Below are 19,408 nucleotides of genomic sequence, written 5' to 3' on the forward strand. Positions count from 1 at the left end.
TATATGTCTAATAATAAAACACCAGATTTTACATTATTAAGAAAAAAATTCATTTCTCTTGTAAAAACAAAAATAAAAACGACTATATTAACCGCACGGGGAAGGGAATGTTTGCGACATTCTGACCAAAAAAAGGGCTCTCTTTAAAAAGGGTGGAAAGGAAACGGCAGTGGTGGTAAGTACTTTTTTTCTGTGTTGCCGGCGAGGTTTCTCATAATTTGTCGAGGTCCGTGCATAAAGCACGAAGGTCGTGAAAGTCGCGGAACGATAACACACCCTTTCGCGTTTCGGCCCTTTGGAAAAACTCTGAGGGAGCGCGCGAGCGCCGGGACATCGTCGCGAGGATTGGCTCGTTAATGTTATCGGTGGCTCGCGTGACGGGAAACATAGAAGCTGGTACTTTCTTGAATTTCGTTCGCTTTGTGCGCGGAAAATTTATAGCCCGATGCCTGTCGCGTGCGGCGGAGGGAATCACGAAAAGTACGAGGAGGAGAGAAAAGGGATGGAGGGAGAGTCGGGAAAAAAAGAACGGCAATCCGGGTAGTTTCTTTTCCAGAGGGTGGAAGAAAAACACAAACGCGGAAATTACTTCCGGTCTCGTGTGATTCACGTACTCTCACGTTCCTCTCTCTTGACGCGCTTCTGCTTTTTCTATCTTGTTATTAAACACGGTCGCGATGGTAGCCCTGAAGGAAGTAGGTAAATTAGAAACGATAAGAATGCATTTTGTAAAGATTCCAACGCGCCTAATCTTCCAATCCGGAAATTACCTTTGCGATCGTTCGATAATTACTTTCTTTTTCTTTCATTCCTAGATGTAAGAAAAAAGAAGCAATACTGAGGAGAATTACAAAGGATAAACTTTTTATTGAGATATGTAAATTGCTATTTAGTAACACAATTCGAAAAATTAATTGGATATTTTTTATTAAATATCCACATATTACCTCTGTAAAAACTTTTCGATTAAAAATAATCAAAATTTCATTATATTAAACTATATATTATTAAAAAAATTATAATTAGAAAACGAAATTATAATATAGTCAAATAATTCCATCAAGTAGATTAAATAAAAAGATTTTAAGCATAAAAAAATAAAAAATAAAAAATAAAAAATAAATTATAAATAAAAATTATAATTAAAAATAAATTAAAAATAAATTAAAAATAAATTATAATTAAAAATTAAAAATAAAATATTAGATATTAATGGATAATAAAAACAATATTAATGGATTATTAAAAACATTTGCGTCTTAATCAGTGGAAATTTCGTCGTTTGCAGCAAACGAGCAGGACTTTCGATCAATAACTTTTCTGCAACAATTCATCCTTCTGTTACAGAAAGCTTCCGCTACATCGAACAAGTCGACTTGCTTTCGACATGATACAAGAGTAATGGCCGTAATGGAATTAGCTCGATAAGGATGCGGATCGTTAGCACCTCTTCCACGATACCGCACAGACCGAACGCACGACCCTTATTTATAACGAAATCCCAGGGTCGAAAAGCCGGATCTCGCTCTCCTGTGCCTTATATATTAAAGTATGTCAGCCCCTGGAAAAGGGGTATGGACGGTTTCACCGAGGGTTACGAACGAAGGAGGAAAATTACATCGATACGTGGAAACCGAGATTCGTCGCGTTGGTCTACATCTCGCGACATTAACTCTAATTTAGTCTCTTCGTTAGCATTATTAGTAGACATGACGAATGAGTTGATGTAATATCGTGCTTAATAATAATCATCTGGTCACTCTTGAATCCATAATTTTCTAGCCGCCACCAAAAAAAAGTGTAAAATGAAAAACAATTTTATTATTTTTTATCATTTAGGTAGAGAAATTAAATATTCAGTTTTTATCCCATAAAAGTAGACGTTTATCAAATTTAATTAAAGAAAAAACTTAATAAATTTAATTAATTAAATGTTAAATTTAATTCATTTAATATTTAATTTTCCATTATATTTATATTTTAAATTTAATATATTTTTTAGTATATTTAATAAATATATACGACACAATATCAAATGCATACAGAATATATATATCTTTACTTTATAAAGGCATTCTATAAAGCGCAAATTTGCAAGCAGGTCTGCTATTTTGAGCGTGACAATCTAATGTTAGCAAACGAGTTCGTGTTCTCCATTCGTAAAATACACCGAAAATGTTTAAAAGGACGAACGAGATATCACTTGACCGTTTGGTCAAACTAATTCTCGTATCTCTTTATTATCGAGGTTGTAACCGCCGCCGCCTGTCATCGTCACGTAACATTGTCGCGAACGTTAGCACGATCGCCGTTATCGTTATTGCACCCGCCGGTGCATCCAGGCTTCGAGATGCCTATGTACCCAATTCCCAGTGCAATCCGTGTAACTGCGACATTTATTCGCGGGACGACCTATGGAAGTGTCGGTTGACCGGCCGGTACACAGGGTAACATCGTCGTCGTCCTCGCCTGAATCATCGTTAGGGAGAGAAGAGCGGTGATTTCCAACCGCCTTATATGGCTTGTTTACACGACGCGATTTTTGCCACGACGCTGCCTATAAATTGCAATGATATCAATTTATCAGACTAGTGTAATTTAATTCTGACATTTACCAGCCTCGATTTCGCGTCTGTTAATGATTCAATATTACTATCTAAACTCGCAGACTTTATGCGTATCTCTTTGCTTCAAACAGCGTATTATTTCTTTTCGATGTTACATGCTTTCAAATATGTTCTAATACGTGCAAAGTTCAAACAATTGTGTTTGACGGTAACTGAATAAATTGTTTACAAGTTAGAAAGTGCGCAGTCGTAAAAAGCTCGGAAAGAAGCTCCACTGACTTAGTGGAGACGCGAAAGGTTCGGAACTTGTTTTGATGTGTACTGTAACGGGCATCTAAATCGCACCGCCCAACGACCGCTTTCTCTCGCGATTGATGAGAAAAGAGGAAAGAAAAAGGAGTTTGAAGATCGGAGGGAATAAACGAAGCGTCCTGACAAAACGGCGCGGAAAACGATCAAAAAGAACGATCAGGGTCGGATTTTTGTTATGCATCGAGTGTACGTAGTGTCCATGATCTACGAAATTTTCGGAGCTTATAAGGCAGCAAAAGTTTAGAAAATTAATATAGAAAAATAATTTTAAAATTATATATCGACTCAAAAATATATTACATATAATAATTATATATATATATAATAATATATTATATTAAATATATTATATCAAATATATATATTTCATATATTATATATATATATATATATATATATATATATATATTTAATTTATATATTATATTATATATTATATTTCATATATTATATTAAATATATATATTTTATATTATTTCTGTTAGATTTAATTTCCAAAAAGATAACAATTTTATTTTAAATAAAGAAGCAAAATTACGTCAATCGATAAAAATGATATGTCAGAATTATATCCTTTATATCTGTCACTTACATTTTGAAATATAAACATGCCTAGGTGCACCGAAAATCCGACCCTGAATGTGGTAGCGACAAGATACCGGGACACGGGGACACGGTTACAGGGAACCGGAGCGCGGGCGGAGGAGAGACGCGTTCGAGAAATCGCTTAGGGCCGAAGCGATGGCCCCGGCACGAGATAAAGAAAGAAGCTAGTGCCTTGTAAAGCTCGTAACCCAGATGCGTCCCGTGTGTTTTATTGCCCTTTTACGCTCCATGGGCCGTAGGGCGGCAAAGGGTGGCGGTCGTTTCTCGTGAACGCACACATACGATCCCGTCTTACACGGAAGCGCGCGAGATCGTCGACCGTCGACGTTTTAGCTGTACATCACCGACGAGAAGTGCGGAAAAGTTCGCGCGTTGAAAGCTACAGAAACTTCCGACAATCGCCATATCAAGACGAGGAAATCGTCGCTCCTCGCTTGCCCGACCCAGTACAGTATTTAGGTTTCATCCGCTTAATAATATATGTATCTTGACACACACCCACACAGCAGTTTATTTGGCGTATCTCTGTATCTATTTTCTATATGTTTATGTATTTTTATATAATAAAAATGCCCTCTCTTCATTTCGTATGGTGTATGTGTTGTTGTCCATATATTAATTAATAATTCATTTTTATGCACTGAAATTTATTTAATCTCATCTTTTTTTCATATTATAATATGAAGCAGTGTTTATTTCAAAATAAAAATAAAAAACAAAAAATGAAATAAAAAAATAAAAAGGAAAATGTTTATTTTAAAATAAAAATGGAAGTTTTTATTTCAAAATAATGAAAATGTAGAAAGAAAATTATTGCACTTTTTTCGGTTTTCTGAAGAATAATGTTTTATATATACAAGTAATTTTTTTGGTAAAGACAAATGATATATAAAAACTTATTTTTTCCGAAGGGCACTTGTCTCTCTAACGGGGCTATTCTTTTCTCGCAGCGTTCAATTATAATAAGCGATATGTTCAACTTTCTTTATTCCCTTAGCCTGCGGTGCGTATATCGCGAGAAATCCACCCTATCGACTCGCCTATTCCGAATGAGTGTGTTTGACGGGTGGGATTAATATTTTTCGGCCAGCTGTGGTAGGCGGTAAGAGGGTCGGTAATACGCATCTTCTTGCCGCAAGCGGAAAGCCGCTTAGACCAGGAACCGCAACCGAAAAAGCTTTCTGAGAGCTTTCCCTCCGATCGTGATCCCACGCCCTCGCGTCCAGAAACTCGCGAATCGTCTGTTTGGGGATAAAACTGAGGGGTACTTTTGTATATTTTCTCGCTTAGCCATCGATACAGTCGCAAGCTTTCTTTCTCGTTAGAAAAAATACAATTCACGCCTGGCTGCATGTTATGAATCGGAAAACCACGATCAGAGCTTGTAAGAATACGAAATCCCTGTTTCCCTGTAACTAAATTTCGAATTCAACGTTATTCAACAATGACAGGTTGGAAAAAAAAGGAATTTACCTTGTCACGAGAGTGATAAAGTTTTAAATATACCGGGCATTGAAGCCTTCTTTGAATCGATCGGAGTCATCTGTTCAAGTCAGTTAAATAAAACAAGTAACATTAATTAATTCGATCGGTGATTAATTCCGAGAATTTCTCGTTTCCGAGAGCTACGAGAAAGCTACGTAGAAAGCTTCAGTATTATTACCGCGGCAAATTCAACCCTTCCTGACTATCGTACCAATCCGCCGAGCGTATCGATTACACTCGTAAAATTAGGATGAGATTAGAATTGAGTTTGGTCCTGCGAGCGGTGTTTGTCGCGCGAGACTCTGTCGCCGAAGAGATACTAATTATAGAAGTAATTACAGTCATGTAACAGCAGAGACGCGGTATAAACGGCGTTATCCCGTGTGACAAACGTAATTGCACGGGAGGACAATTAACTACTCCATTTTTCGGCTCGCGCGCACATGTACGGCAATGAACATACGTGTGCTCCTACACGTGTACACGTCAAATGTTATTTAAGCCTCAGTTTTCGTTGTCGCGCGACGCTTACCGGGGCATCCTGCTATGCAAATGCGTCCTGGATTATGCATTCCGTCCGCGAGTTATAGATACATCCCGCGAGCGGAAAACGCGCGCCCCGAGTTATTATTCCGTAACCCTTCCGCTAGGGTTATATCGCGGATTTATTTTGCATTATAATTCGCGAAAGGTTCAGTTCGGTTAGGATGATACGCCGCGTCGGCTTAAATTCGCGTCTGCTTACATAGGGTGACCCCACATTTACGTACACAATACATGTGTACCGTATAGCTTGAAACGGGTTGAAATTAACGCCTACAATTTTTCTTCTTTTTTTTTCATTTCGTGCAGTTGTTCTCGGGGACCTTTAAAGCGTTTGACAAACGAATCGATGGTAAACGACAATTTTCTGTCGCATTCTAACCTTGATGATGAGCGAGAAAATGTCAGATAAAAATGTCGCACGTCGTAAAATGTAAATCTAGCTTTCTTTCTGGTAGCTTTTTGTTTGACATTTATTCGTGACGCTTGTGCATGACAGCGGTATGGACGATATAAACCTAGCTTTATACTCGAGCTTTACATTTGACATTTGTTTCACGACACTTGTGCCTGACAGCAGAGAGCAGTAATATAAGCGATGAAGAATCTCTCTCCCTCTCTCTCGCTTTCTCTGACATTGTATTACAATAAAAAAAAATGCTAAGAAGGGAGTTAATGGAAATGTCATAAATATCAAGTAAACTTATCTCGAGCAACATGAATGAGATTCTTCATTCGCCAAAATCGTGAAACATTTAATTCAATTAAGATTTCATCAGTAATCTCAAGATAGCTTAAATTATAACTATAATTGTTTCTAAAGAAGATGCTTTTCGTGTCTTCGTTCGAAATAGACAAATTTATGAATAATATAAAAGAAGAGAAGAGAATTGAGATTTCTACTTTAGAAAAATTATTTCGTTAACTATATGTGATTATTAAATTCCCTTCCTTAATTAAATGTATTTTAATTTAAAAAAATAATGTTGATTAGTAAATAATTTTTTCTTCTCATATAAGAGGGAAAATTTGTATGTAATATTGATTGAAACGCTAGAAAAACTAATTTACTTAACGATTTTCTGAGTGTTTTTCCGGACGATTCTAGGCGGCCATTAAAGCGTTACTAGAGAGTTCGTTTTAACCCTATCAGAGGCGTATATACGGACATCCACACGTGTGGACGCTCGCTAAGTGGTCCATTCAGCGATGCCTGACAGAATACATTACAGGAAGTTGCAGTTAAAAACTTGCTTCTCCTCCAGCCAAGTATCTTTTATCCGCGACGCTTTATGACGCTTCGCTTTATTTTTCCCTCTTGAAGAAAAATTTCGCCGCATTTAAATAGACAATAAGCATACGATGGAGCGATTTGATATTGATTTATACCCTTTTCTCCGAATTTCAAACTTATTTCAAGTCTTACTCTTTAATCAAAATTTTACAAGACCCTATTTAAGATTTTCTTAATACTTAAACAAAAAAAAATTTTGTTATATATGTAAGCTGAGCTTGCTAAATTGAAATTCACTTTTATCTGGATGTAATATGTATATTTGTACGGATTTAAAAAAATAAATGTAACTGATATAAACTTACATTTAAAAAAAAAATTATGCGACTATACAAGAATTCATATTTTACGATTTTTTATTATTTATTATCTTTATAATCGGAAGCGCATTTTGTAAAAGATACAAAAGGACAGGCTATGCTGATTTATCATAAAAACATTTATTCGTAACAAAACGAAAAAAGATTATTATTACCTTACGAAGCATCTCTTCAAGGGATTCCATGTCTAAAGCAGAGTTGTTGTTTTCGGTTTGTACGGGTTGCATCATTAACAATTTACCAATCCACTTTAGATGAAGCGTTAGTCTCGATGAAAGAACTATAGCCGCGAGCACTATTCAAAATCGTTCGTTGCGATCATTTCACTACAAATCACTGTCCGAGACGTGTCAACCACTTTGCAATCACTTTTCGTATGGCATTAAACATTATAACTGTCGAAAATATGTACACAATAATCGTTTGTAAACAAATAGAGATCGGAGAATATATTTTTTAGATTCTAGAAGTAAAAATAATCCATAAAAAAATTGTTTTGAAACTTATCATACATTGATTAGATCGGTATTTTTCAAATAAATTGTAATCTCTCTCTTTCTCTCTCTCTTTCTTTCTTATTGATATTGTGAGATTAATTCAATTTTATCAAGTTAAGATAATTTTTAACCTGAGAATTTTTCTACTTTAATATTTATATATTATAAACATTCCTTTAAAAAATTTTATATCTTATTTTCTATATACTCTCTCTCTCTCTCTCTCTCTCTCTCTCTCTCTCTCTCTCTCTTTCTCTCTATCTATCTATCTATCTATCTATCTATCTATCTTATTAAACTCTGATAAAGCATATTTATGATAAACATTTTATAAAATATTTAATATAAAATATGATAAACATTTTATAAAATTCTAATTATATGTTTCATTAATGTTTGTATTGAGTTGTGTGAAGTGTACTTCCTGCGGATCGCGGCGAGAAAGGGTTCGAGAAATAAAGGATTAGAGAGCTTCCGAAAGAGAGATACGACGAAACGACGAAAAAAAGAGAAGTTAATCTTTCGGCTGGAGAAAAAAGGGACAGGGAAAGGGGACAGGAGAGGTCGAAAGAGACCTGCCATCGTCACACGGCGTCGTCATCGAAAACTGTCGAGAGCGTCGCTCTCCGTGTACGACTATTTTTGGACGCCGAGTATTTTTAAGTCTCGCTTTGGGAGTCCCGAAAGACGCGATTTCCAGAAGAAAGAAACGCGCCGTTTCCTGCCGCCTGCCGTCTGTCGCCTTTCACGATGCAGTTAGTCGGTGCAGCACTTCACGGACAATCGAGAAAGAAAATACGAGGGGGGCGTGTGCGTGCGTACGTTCTCCAATGTACACAGAGACACGTTCGTTTTCGACTAATTGAGCCACGCGACGAATAGGAAATATCTATTTCGATCCCGACAAAACGTCTCGGTTGAGAGAATATTTTAAGCAATTCTCATGGAGCAAAATAATCAGTACATCATCTTTTTTTCACAAAAAATATATACATATAATAAATAAAGATTAAAGAATAAAGAAATAAAATTAAATTAAATTAAAGAATAAATAAAAAATAAATTTAAAGAATAAATAAAAAATAAATTTAAAGAATAAATAAAAAATTAAAGAATAATGGAAAAATATATGATAAAAATTAAATAAGGATCATACGCGAAGAGAGGTTTAAAAAAATAAACTATCTCTTTATATACATTAATTGTTGTAAACGTTTCTTTAAAGCTTTACAGAATTTTGACATAATACATTCTTTTTATAAAAAAAAATTTTAATTCGACAAGTACAATTATCGTTATCGACGATAAATTTTGCAGAATAAAAATGAAAGTCTTTTTTGTCTACAGAGACGATTTAATTATCAAGAAATTAGCTATTCTCGCGATGGTAATTATAGATACGCGTCAATATTTTCACAGCGATTTTTTTTACATACATTCCGATATACGTTGGTCGAAATTATAGATGTCACCTGGACGATTTCTAATTTTCACGATACGTCGACGGGAGGATCAATATTTATTTTTTCTCTCGATAGTACCAATCACCGTGAGCACAGTTCACTTTCGTCGCTCGCTCCTCGTTAAAAGTTCGATTCGTTCCAATATTTGGTAAGCAAATAGCGAATATCAACTTGCCTGCCGTGCTATCGCGCTATAAAGAATATCAACGAGAGAGCGTAGCTCACATGTGGAAAATTAATTCTCATCATTTTTCACATATTTTATCGTTTGAATTAAAAGCTCGCTCATTATTGATTGCCTATAAATAAATAACAGATTGCTACATCGAGCCCAAACAAATAAAATCGTCGATGCAATTTTAATTAGCGATCGCAAGAAGAAACTATTAGCAAATTAAAAGCAAAAAACATGTAATTAAACGAGAAATAGAAAATAAATCATTCATATATTTATATCACATACACATATAAATATTCTTAACATTTTTATATAATTGAGAAAGAATCGATCCTAAATTTAAAATCAAAAGCAATGTTTCGTATCATCTATCTCAGTCTAATGCGCAAGAAAGAACAAATAAACGACTAAATAAATGAAACATTGATTTAATCTTCGGCTATTTTGGGAGAAATGTTTCTCAATTAAAATACGAAAATACGAGAGAGAGAGATAAATAAATGTGCTATAAAAGAGCCTTTCAGGTGCTTCCTAGCGTGTTGACGCGAGTCAACATATGATTTCGATCCAACGAGATTTTTGTTTCATTTATCAGCGTCCGTGTGTCTCGTCTGTTTCTTTATCGAGTAACATTCGTTTGAATCTGCAACTATCGGCATCGGCGAAATGGCGCGCAACGCTCGCTCTATATATCCCGATGCCCCGTGATCAAAGCTTAATTGAAAAAGAGGACGGGCATGAATGCCGGTGACTGATACCACCTGGTATAGATACCACGCGTCGGCTTTTACCTCCCGCGTAAGCGGATATATGGGTTAGCGCTTTGATCAAAGGACAAAAGGGCCACGTAACTTTTTCGACCGAAATCAAGAAGCATATTGTTCGACATGGGACCGGCAATTAGTCGCACTTAAGCTTCAAAATGTGGGAAAATGGATTCAGAATTTTTAAGTGAATTCTCACACGAAAACGTGAATGGATTAAAAAATTTAATTTGATGTAAAAAGAAATAATTTAGCATGATTTTTACAATAAATTTATAATTGATTTTTATATTTGTGGTCTATTATTGAACATAAATATTAAAGTTTCAAATTTTATGAATTATGTTGTTGCATCGAACTGTTTAAGTGAAAATATTTCAGAATTAAGAGAAGAAACGCATTCTGTAGACTTTTTGGACGAGAATGCATATTATATGTGACATATAACTCTCTCCTCCTCTCCGTCATTTTTCATTTTAAGAAATTATAAATAAATTTTAAACAATAAAATTCGATATTCTGCGTAAAAAATATAGCTTTTCCGCTAAAATCTCTTCTAATTCTGAGATTTTTAATTTTCGTTCACCCTTATTCTCGAGATTTATTGCAAACCGGCGTTTAAAAAGGGGGAAAGATATTTATTTCGACTGGAAAATTAAATTCTTTTAAGACCGGTAAGAGAAATGCGAAAGAAATAAAAATGAGAAACAAAATATAATGATAAATTAATAATGCAAGAATATTTTTCCAGACATATGTAAAGAAAATGAATAAAAAAAGATGACATACAAAGATGGCGACAAGATTTTTGTGAATTACAAATCTCTCGCGACCTTTTAAATTAAAAAGGAGATGCGAAAGGATGATTCCTTAACCGTGTAATACGAGTTCTAAAAATAACTGTAAGCAACTAGGACAAACTTTTGATAAATTGCAGTACAATGCGGGATGGCTTTTTACAGTGAGTTTCAGGATAAACGAGTTAAATTTTAATAAGACAGATTGTCAAAAAGTCAAACAAAGTCATCATTTATCGCGAACTTTCAAGTTTCGGTACGACTTGTAATTATGCTAAAAATTATGCCCTCGAATTAAAGTTCTTCGTTAAAGTCTGTTTTAAATTGACTTAAGAAAAAAAAGATTTATTTCATGGTAATCCATTTCTTTTATAAATCACAATATTTATTTTTACTAAAGACAAATCAATTCTGCGCGTGAGTCAAATAGTCTATTATTGTAATTGTATCTATTCTTTGAAAATTCAGCCGTATCTTGATCTGAAGCTAAAAATTTATTCTTTTCAACTAAGCACACAGCGTGCTCCAGTTTCTAACGAACCATTCATCGTGCACAAATCCTTCGCGCAATCTTTAAGAGAGATTTGAATGCCAGCTCTTTTAAAAATTAAAATAATTTAATTTTTTTAAATAAAAAAGTTAAAATAAAAGTTAAAATAAAAGTTCAAATTAAAATAAAGTTAATTTAAAATAAAAGTTAAAATTAAAATAAAGCTAATTTAAAATCAAAGTTAAAATAAAATTAATATAAAAAAAACTCAAATTTTTTAAATATTTATAACATCACAAATAATTTGATTTTACGATTTAATTATTAATTACAGCGGTGCATCAATATGTAACGCGTGTAACATTTAGAAAATCAATACGAAAATAAAAAAAAAATCCAAAGCAACAAAATAAGAAAAGCTCTTATTAAGTATCACAATGTGGATATTGGAAAATTTTTTACGATCAGCAATATTCTCAGAGGATATTACGTTAGAAATGTTGTAGTGGTGGAACACTATATATTTGTATGCTGTCCTGATCGTAAATCGCTATCATATTTGCATTTCGATCTTGAAAGATACGCGCGCATCTCTTTCCTTGCGCGTGTATTAAATTCACTTACTAATAGGATTGCAGAATTAATATTACATTAATTGGCTTAACATCGCGTGAGAATAGCTCGTATGTAGTTTGTTGAAATAAACGAAGTTATTGTGATTGAGAACTCCCTTTACTTTCTCGTTTCGTTCCGTGTGTGATTTATCCGCTAATTGACATTGCCTTGGTAGAAAGAAACCACTAATTGCTTTAACACGGCTGTTCAAATGCAACCGCTAGAAACGGTGTTTGCTTAATACGAGAAGAAAAGATAATTCGTTCTAAGAAAAGATAATTATTTCTCACACTATTTGTATATAAAAATAAAAAATACAAAATTGGAAGTCTTATTACGTGTATTACAATTATAGTATTGTATTTTGCTAGTGTTTTCTGAAATTGTTTTCATTGTTGTTAAAATAAAGCTGATTGAGAAACATATACCGTGCATTATTTCTATGCTAATTTAATTGGAGCAATTTCTCAAGAGAGAAAATTTTATGACGATTTTAAATAAATAAATCCATGTATCAAAAATAGGAATTTGTAACTTCACAAAATAAATTGCTGTCAATTCTTTTTAACCTATTTTTCTCATTCATTTTTTTTTGTCAGAAAAATAACTTCTTAAAATGCAGCTGACATTTTTAAAATTAGTAAGCATGTTACTTGTAATGTACATGTTTTATTATGTAATTACGTATTGCATGATGTAATATAACTATTAGCTCGTTTAAAAAAATATTCAATATAGTAGTATATATTGTTCTTATAAATTGCGACACAAAAATACTGCAGTGCTTTACTTTAGCTTCGAGCCTTCATAAAAAGGTAAACTAAGTGAATGAAAATAGAGAAAAATAATCTGATATTTAAGAAAAATAAAACACTTAGTATATTATATTATGTGATCAATTAATTTGCAAGACTAAATAGACTTAATCACAATGGACATGATGATTAAAATATCTTGTATATATCTATTATATATATACGACAATTTTTAATATTCTTTATATTCGTTGAGATTTACGGGAAAATATTTCTTTTCATCAAAGATACAAAGATCACTGTGGAAACTGCGATACAGGATATTTACAGACGTGCTTCAGTGTTGTACTTTCTCTATCGTTCTATGTTTCATCACTTTCGGTATGAATTATTGACAGGCTATGGCTTCGCATTCGCGTCAGAGAAAAAGAAGACGGAAAAAATCGAATTCTCTCCAAATGTTTACGTACTACCTAGACTACTACGAGAGAGAAAGAGAGAGAGAGAGTTCAATCCCTACACATCCCTTCGATAATTTACATTATACACACTACGGGACGAGATCTTTCCGCGGTCGTCAAGCGCGACGCTGTCAGATCGATGTGGCGCCGGATCGCGGGATTACAGATCGCATGTCCACGAAAGGTAGAAGGAGAACACGTAGCACTCCGGTCGCGTTTCACGGACCACTGAGGGAAGTCACGTCTGTGTCGCGGTGGTGGCAGTGGCAATGCCGGGAGTTGCGTTGGGCGCATACGTCACATGCGCGCCTTGCGCGTAGCGCGCCGCGGCATCGTGTCGTAGTCGCATCCTCGTCGACACGGCTAGTAATGGCATTGATACTCTCTCGTGTCGTTTAAAAGGATGTATATGATATATATACGTAGAGTGCGGAATACGGGAGACTTGGATCATTCGATGATTACGCACATGACTCGAAAAAGCTATACAGAATGCATTTTAATCGACCCCATATTTTTTTTTAATTTTAGGGAAAATGTTTCAGACAAAATTTGCAGGGTTTCAAAAGGGACATAAATGAATTTTTTTTTAAATAAAGCAAACAAATTTTTTTAATGAGACTATTCTAATCTTCTTTTATATAAATAGTTTCCTTATAAAAGGGTAAAATAATCAAAAAAATTAAATATTTTTTTATATCAAAATATATATATATATGTATCGAATATTAAAATATAAAATATCTCGTTCAATCTTTGTTTATTTTATCCTACTAACTTTTTAGAATAGAATATTACAAAGGATCTATTTATATTAATAAATTAAAATAGTCTCGTTTAAAATATTCAGTTGCCCTCCAAATCTGTAAAATATTTTTATTAAGAAAAAAAATTGTTTGATCTATTTTAACTCTGCAACTTTTGTCTGAAATATTTTTTCTAAAACAAAAAAATTGCGATCGATTAGCATAGGACACTCCTGTATAAGACACTTGAAAAATTATCGAGTAATTCACGCGAGTTTTTTCATCCTTCTATTAAGTTCTACACTGAAAAAAAGGCTTGGTTATAATAATCCAAACTTGATAAATGTTACCCACCGCTGTGGTGAAATAGTTTCAACTAAACGTATAGGTGATTAAGACGAAATTATTTAATTATTTTTAATATTTAGTGAACTCAATTAAACGTAAAATATTTATAACTATTTTTGGAAAATGTTTATAACTATTACTAAATATTTTGTTATTATTATCATACTTGATAAAAACTAAATATTTCAAAAAATGCATTACTAAATGCATCTCATAGATTTACCCAGAATTTTTTTTTCAGTGTACTCTACATTAAAATTATTGATTCCAATTAGGAAAACCTAATGTTCCTAAAGGAACAATTAGAAAACTTGTTTTCCTGGATAGTAATTATATTTTCAATTGCTTCGAAACTGTACAATTACACGGTCCAGAAAAAAAACCTGCTCCATTAAAAGAAAAAAAATCTTTCGTACAAATGTTTCGCGATATCCATATAGTTTGCTACACTTGTGATATTACATCAGATAGATAAATGATGGATTCTATCTTGACATGATTTATGTCTACGCAGATTCGTCCCCTCTCGATAATACATACGACTCTTTCGCCGCACCCGTGTATCTTTATTACTATCGTTCCATCTCGCCGGTCCAAGACACGCATCCATGCCACCGGAAGTATCCATTAAGCAAGAAGAAACTTAACAGTCTGCGATCGTGCCAATGATGGACTTATACCGCGGCTGTTACTGTGGTTACGTGACATTGCAACGTCGCGATGCATTCAGGATACGATGAAATTAGCATCGCTTCGTAATGCTAGGTGCGAATCACATGCTGTGTATATAATAATAGCGATCGAGATGAAACAAAGTTTTATCGATCTCGAGAGACTTTCCTTTATCGCATAAATTGTTTGACAAGATCGATATAACGAAACGTGACTACCGAAAATAAGGCATCATGCGGCATGTGCTCTCAGCTTGATTAATCGATTCCATCCAAATGAATTAATCCGCGACCGGCATGGCATCATTAATAGCTGCCTTTCGTGAGCGGTAGTTATGATGGGAATTTTAGTGAAATTCCTACTGACCGTAGTAATTTCTAGGATCCTTATCACATATTATCGATGGTAGCGCACGCCGCAAATTTGAGAAAATTTTTCATATATAATGCACTTTCAAGTTATTTCTAAAACATATATATATATATATATATATATATATATATATATATATATGTGTGTGTGTTTTAAAATATTTTAATTGTAGAGAAAGTGTCTTAGAGATATTGAATTAAAAAGAATTACTTAATATTAAAAATAAATTTTTAAGAACAGAGTTTCACGAAAATATAAATAAATACCAATTTTTAATTTGATATTTGAGGCTTTCATGGATATTTCAGTTCACGAAATGTTGTACAATCAAATAAAGAATTTACATAGTTCAAACCCAAAAGTCAATTTTTAATTATTAAGATATTTAGTACAGGAAATGAGAGATAGAGATTAATTTTTATTATAATATATTAATGACATACTTTAGCTTTAGAAAAAATTAAGTTATTTCGACGAAAAACATGGGTAGGGAAGAATTTGTCGAGAATAAAATATCATTTCGGTAAATATATGAGATGTCTATGTTCTCTTTTCCGCGAATAAATGTCTAGTAGATATACTATATTCGCGATAGGGACGTACATAAATCGCTCTACAGGCAAAGAAGGATTTTCCGTCTGAAAGGGTTTTCTCTCGTCTCAACCTTTTAAAGTTGGCCTAAATAAATTTTGGTTTGGAAGCCGCGACAGACTTCCGGAAGGTCAAAGGATCTTTCTTCGATGAAACGAGAAAGCGAGGCGTCGCCGCCATTGCTCACAAACAACATCAATATTTAATTTTACGGACTTTTATCGCGGTCGAAACTTCAAGAGGAGAAAGGAAACAGGAAAGGACGGAAAGCGCGAAGAGAAGCGAGAAAATAGGAAATCTTTCAAACTCGATAAGGTTCGAGAGAATCAAGATTGTTGGACTCCTTTCCGAATCGGAAGCAGTCTATTCACACGCATATTTATACAAATATGTACGCCTCTGTACTTTCTAAACAACATTTCCCTCGTTGGCAAATGTAGTAGAATATAGAATCGAGAAATATATAGAAGATACATATAGATAAACAGAAAATATACATGTAATAAAAAAAATCTCTATTTTTAATGCCAAGTTTTAAACATAATAAAAATATCTCTGTATCTTTCACATAAATTTGGATAATACAAGTATTAAATAAAACTAAAATATTGCTGTACATAATATTAAGCAATTGATTGCAATCATAAAGATCCAATATCAAAAACTATTTGTGATACAATATGTATATAAATATAAAAAATATTTTATAAATTAAAAAATTAAAAAAATATTAAATAAAAAATTAAACAAAATATTTTAAAATAAAATATTTTAAATTATAAAATTACAAATAGTATGTTGCATTGTACATTATTATTTTTATATGCGTATATACATGAAGATTCCTAATATTTGCAAAAATCATCTACATGTAATTTATTCACTTTTTGAGCGAATCATTTTAAATTTCTATTAAAATAGGGGTTGAGAGACTCTGCGGCAAAACAGGCTGATTCATTTCCAAGATATGCTTGATTATGTTTGCCGTCGTTCCTGCGGGGATGAAACAGCGTCGGAATGACTCCATAACATTAGCTTCTTCCAAATGCAAATTTAACGAGGCAGAAAAGATTCCGCTTTCTCTTATCGGGGGGCTACTCTACCACTCGGGCCCTTATAATTACATTAGGCTTTGCTATTTAGATTTCATATTACTTTATAATCAAGATTCCGCAAAGATTATGCAATATTACGATGCATAATTAAATTTAATGAAAACGGAAGTCGCGCTGACGCTCGTATAACGGATCACCTAGTTTCGAAATAGAGCCAGAGACAGAAAGGGACGATAGAGCCGCGATTACGTCATTCGCACACGTAAAGCAGCGGTATTACAAGCATAGTAGAAATCCGCGATTAGACGTATCCGGGACTCAATTTTACGATCCCGAGAGAATTTCCCGGCGTCTGCGACGCGTGCCGAATAATGTACGAGCAAGCCCGGCCAATGACACATCATTCGTCTCTATACTAATCTGAGTAAAGGAGATTAGATGTACGACCGTAACCATTAATTCAACGCGAAGGTACGCACACTTTTCTCCGAGAATCTCCAATCTCTCTTTCATGTCATATCTTCCCACACTATCTCCCAATTATCCAAATAAGGCTTTTTCATTTCTTGGAACATAAGGGAAACCTAAAATAACCGCCATGTGTACTCAGCAAGTGTAAAAAATAAGCAGCTTTTAAAAAAAGTTACGATTTAAATTCTTACATGCTATTAAAGGAAGGAAATGATTCCTTTGATAAGGTCAGAGAGCGAGATAATCCGTATTTTGGGATTCTTATAAATCCGATATCAACGTCGAAAAGTGTGAGAGAAGCGAAAGAAGGATAGAGATAAAAGCGTGAAGGCAAAAAAAATTCCGAAGACCATCTTAGACGATGCTTAGTAGGTACCAGTCGAAGGCGCTATCTGGTACTTGTCCCAGATCAAAGATGCGGCACGCACAAGTCTGGGAAGGGGAAAGGAGAGATGATGAATCGTCGAAGGAGCCATTTGTCATTGTCATAAACGGTACGGGGAGAAACATAAGCTCTCTCTCGAATCGCGCCACTCAGTTTGCGCCTGGATAATTACCAGAGTGTACCTTCCAATAATGCTCTCTCGCTGCCACTTCCGTTCCGCCAGGATTCTCTCTCTCTCTTCCAACGATCTCTTATCGTCGACTAAATTGTGCGGGGAAAAAGGTCCTCGTCGCGCGATATTAACGATGTCCAACTTGTACGTCATTCTTTTATTGCCCGCTATTTGAGTCCTCAAGCGAGCTTTCATCAGACCTGACTCTGCGTTTCGCGAAAGCGGAACGATATCGCTCGAATGCGACGCGATCGTTGACAATATCGCCGTAAATCCCTCGCTAGATCTTCGTTATTCCAATGCTATTTTCGCCCTAAGACTCTTCCGGTAAGAAGCGACTATTCCAACCAACTCGGCGCGACCGAGTGAAAAAGTACAGCGCGTACACACGAGTCGTCCTCGCGAGCACGCATGTTGGAAGAGACGAAAGTTAGTCTTAATTTTATAAATAGCACTCTACCGAGAACAGACACTTATAGTTAATAAGACTTTGGCGCGGAAAACGCCGCCGAGCCTCTTTAAGCCTCTGCGCCGTTAATAGAGGGTGAGTAGATTAGAGCAAAGTACAGCAAAGATATAAATTTTACATCCTAAAATGTAACTTCTGACAGAATACATAATGCCAAGAAGCTGATCGAGAAGGAATAAACAATGAGAGGACAGCGCGAGAAGGAAAAAAGACGAGTGAAAAGAAAATTATTGTCGCTCAGCACACTGTATATATAATGTATTAAAATTGAAAGTGAAGCTAAATACAAGTTTCCCTTTCTAGTATTAAAATTGCAATCAATCAAAATTACACGTTACATATTCAAGAAAGAGAAAATTATAAACTTTTAAAATTTATAAACGTGCTTGCTAGAACTTTAAATAAACTTTCAAAAATTCTGTTGCTGTCCTTTTTCTTATAAACAATAGAGAAGCTCTGAGTTACTCATTCTTTCATACAAAATTATCATGTGAATAAAAAAATGCTGAAGTATTGCTGATATTTTTTCCAATAAAAACACATGGCTGTGTATAAAATTCTGTGTTGACTGTCAAAAGGCTCCTTTCTCTTGATATATGTGTACATCAAGAGTAAAAAGCATTTTGACAGTCAACATGCAAAATTTTAAACACAGCCACGTGTCTTTATCGGAAAAATATTGGCAATACTTCAACATGGTTTTATTTTATATATATGTTTTAATATGTCTTCAAAATCATAAATATCTACGGAAGTAAATATATACACATCTGGGGAAATCACTCTCGGAAGTTAGCGCAATGACGATGAAAATGAAGATGAAAATGAAGACAAAGTTGCCACGCAGCTTCTCGCAATATTAAGACACTCGCGCACGTCACGGCCCAATTCTCGCCTCCCATCTTGGCCCTGCACTCCATCTCGGTCATTTACGTACAAGATATTCCAGCGCCAGAGCTGAATACGTTCGTATCTCAATT

At 34.3% G+C, this 19,408-nt stretch overlaps 1 protein-coding gene across 7 annotated transcripts in view; it reads right to left on the reverse strand.

Annotated features, from left to right (window-relative positions):
• Positions 1-19,408, reverse strand: part of LOC145975976 (uncharacterized protein CG43867) — a 65,896-nt gene that overhangs the window by 21,831 nt on the left and 24,657 nt on the right. Inside the window, exons 1-2 of one of the 7 annotated variants that reach the window (XM_083106757.1) lie at positions 13,227-13,363; positions 7,283-7,522 (exon numbers count right to left, since the gene is read on the reverse strand). The exons of 5 other annotated variants lie outside the window; for them this stretch is intronic. In XM_083106757.1, coding sequence (XP_082962883.1) covers positions 7,283-7,357 — 75 coding nt within the window. In that variant the 5' untranslated portion in view covers positions 7,358-7,522; positions 13,227-13,363. Of the gene's footprint in view, positions 1-7,282; positions 7,591-13,226; positions 13,364-19,408 lie in introns of those variants that run through there. One more of the 7 variants, XM_083106756.1, reaches the window with a different exon arrangement.

The sequence above is a fragment of the Camponotus vicinus genome, unplaced genomic scaffold, assembly GCF_025532165.1.
Source record: "Camponotus vicinus isolate PSW18456_S1 unplaced genomic scaffold, iyCamVici1.0 SCAF_8, whole genome shotgun sequence".
Classification (NCBI taxonomy): domain Eukaryota; kingdom Metazoa; phylum Arthropoda; class Insecta; order Hymenoptera; family Formicidae; genus Camponotus; species Camponotus vicinus.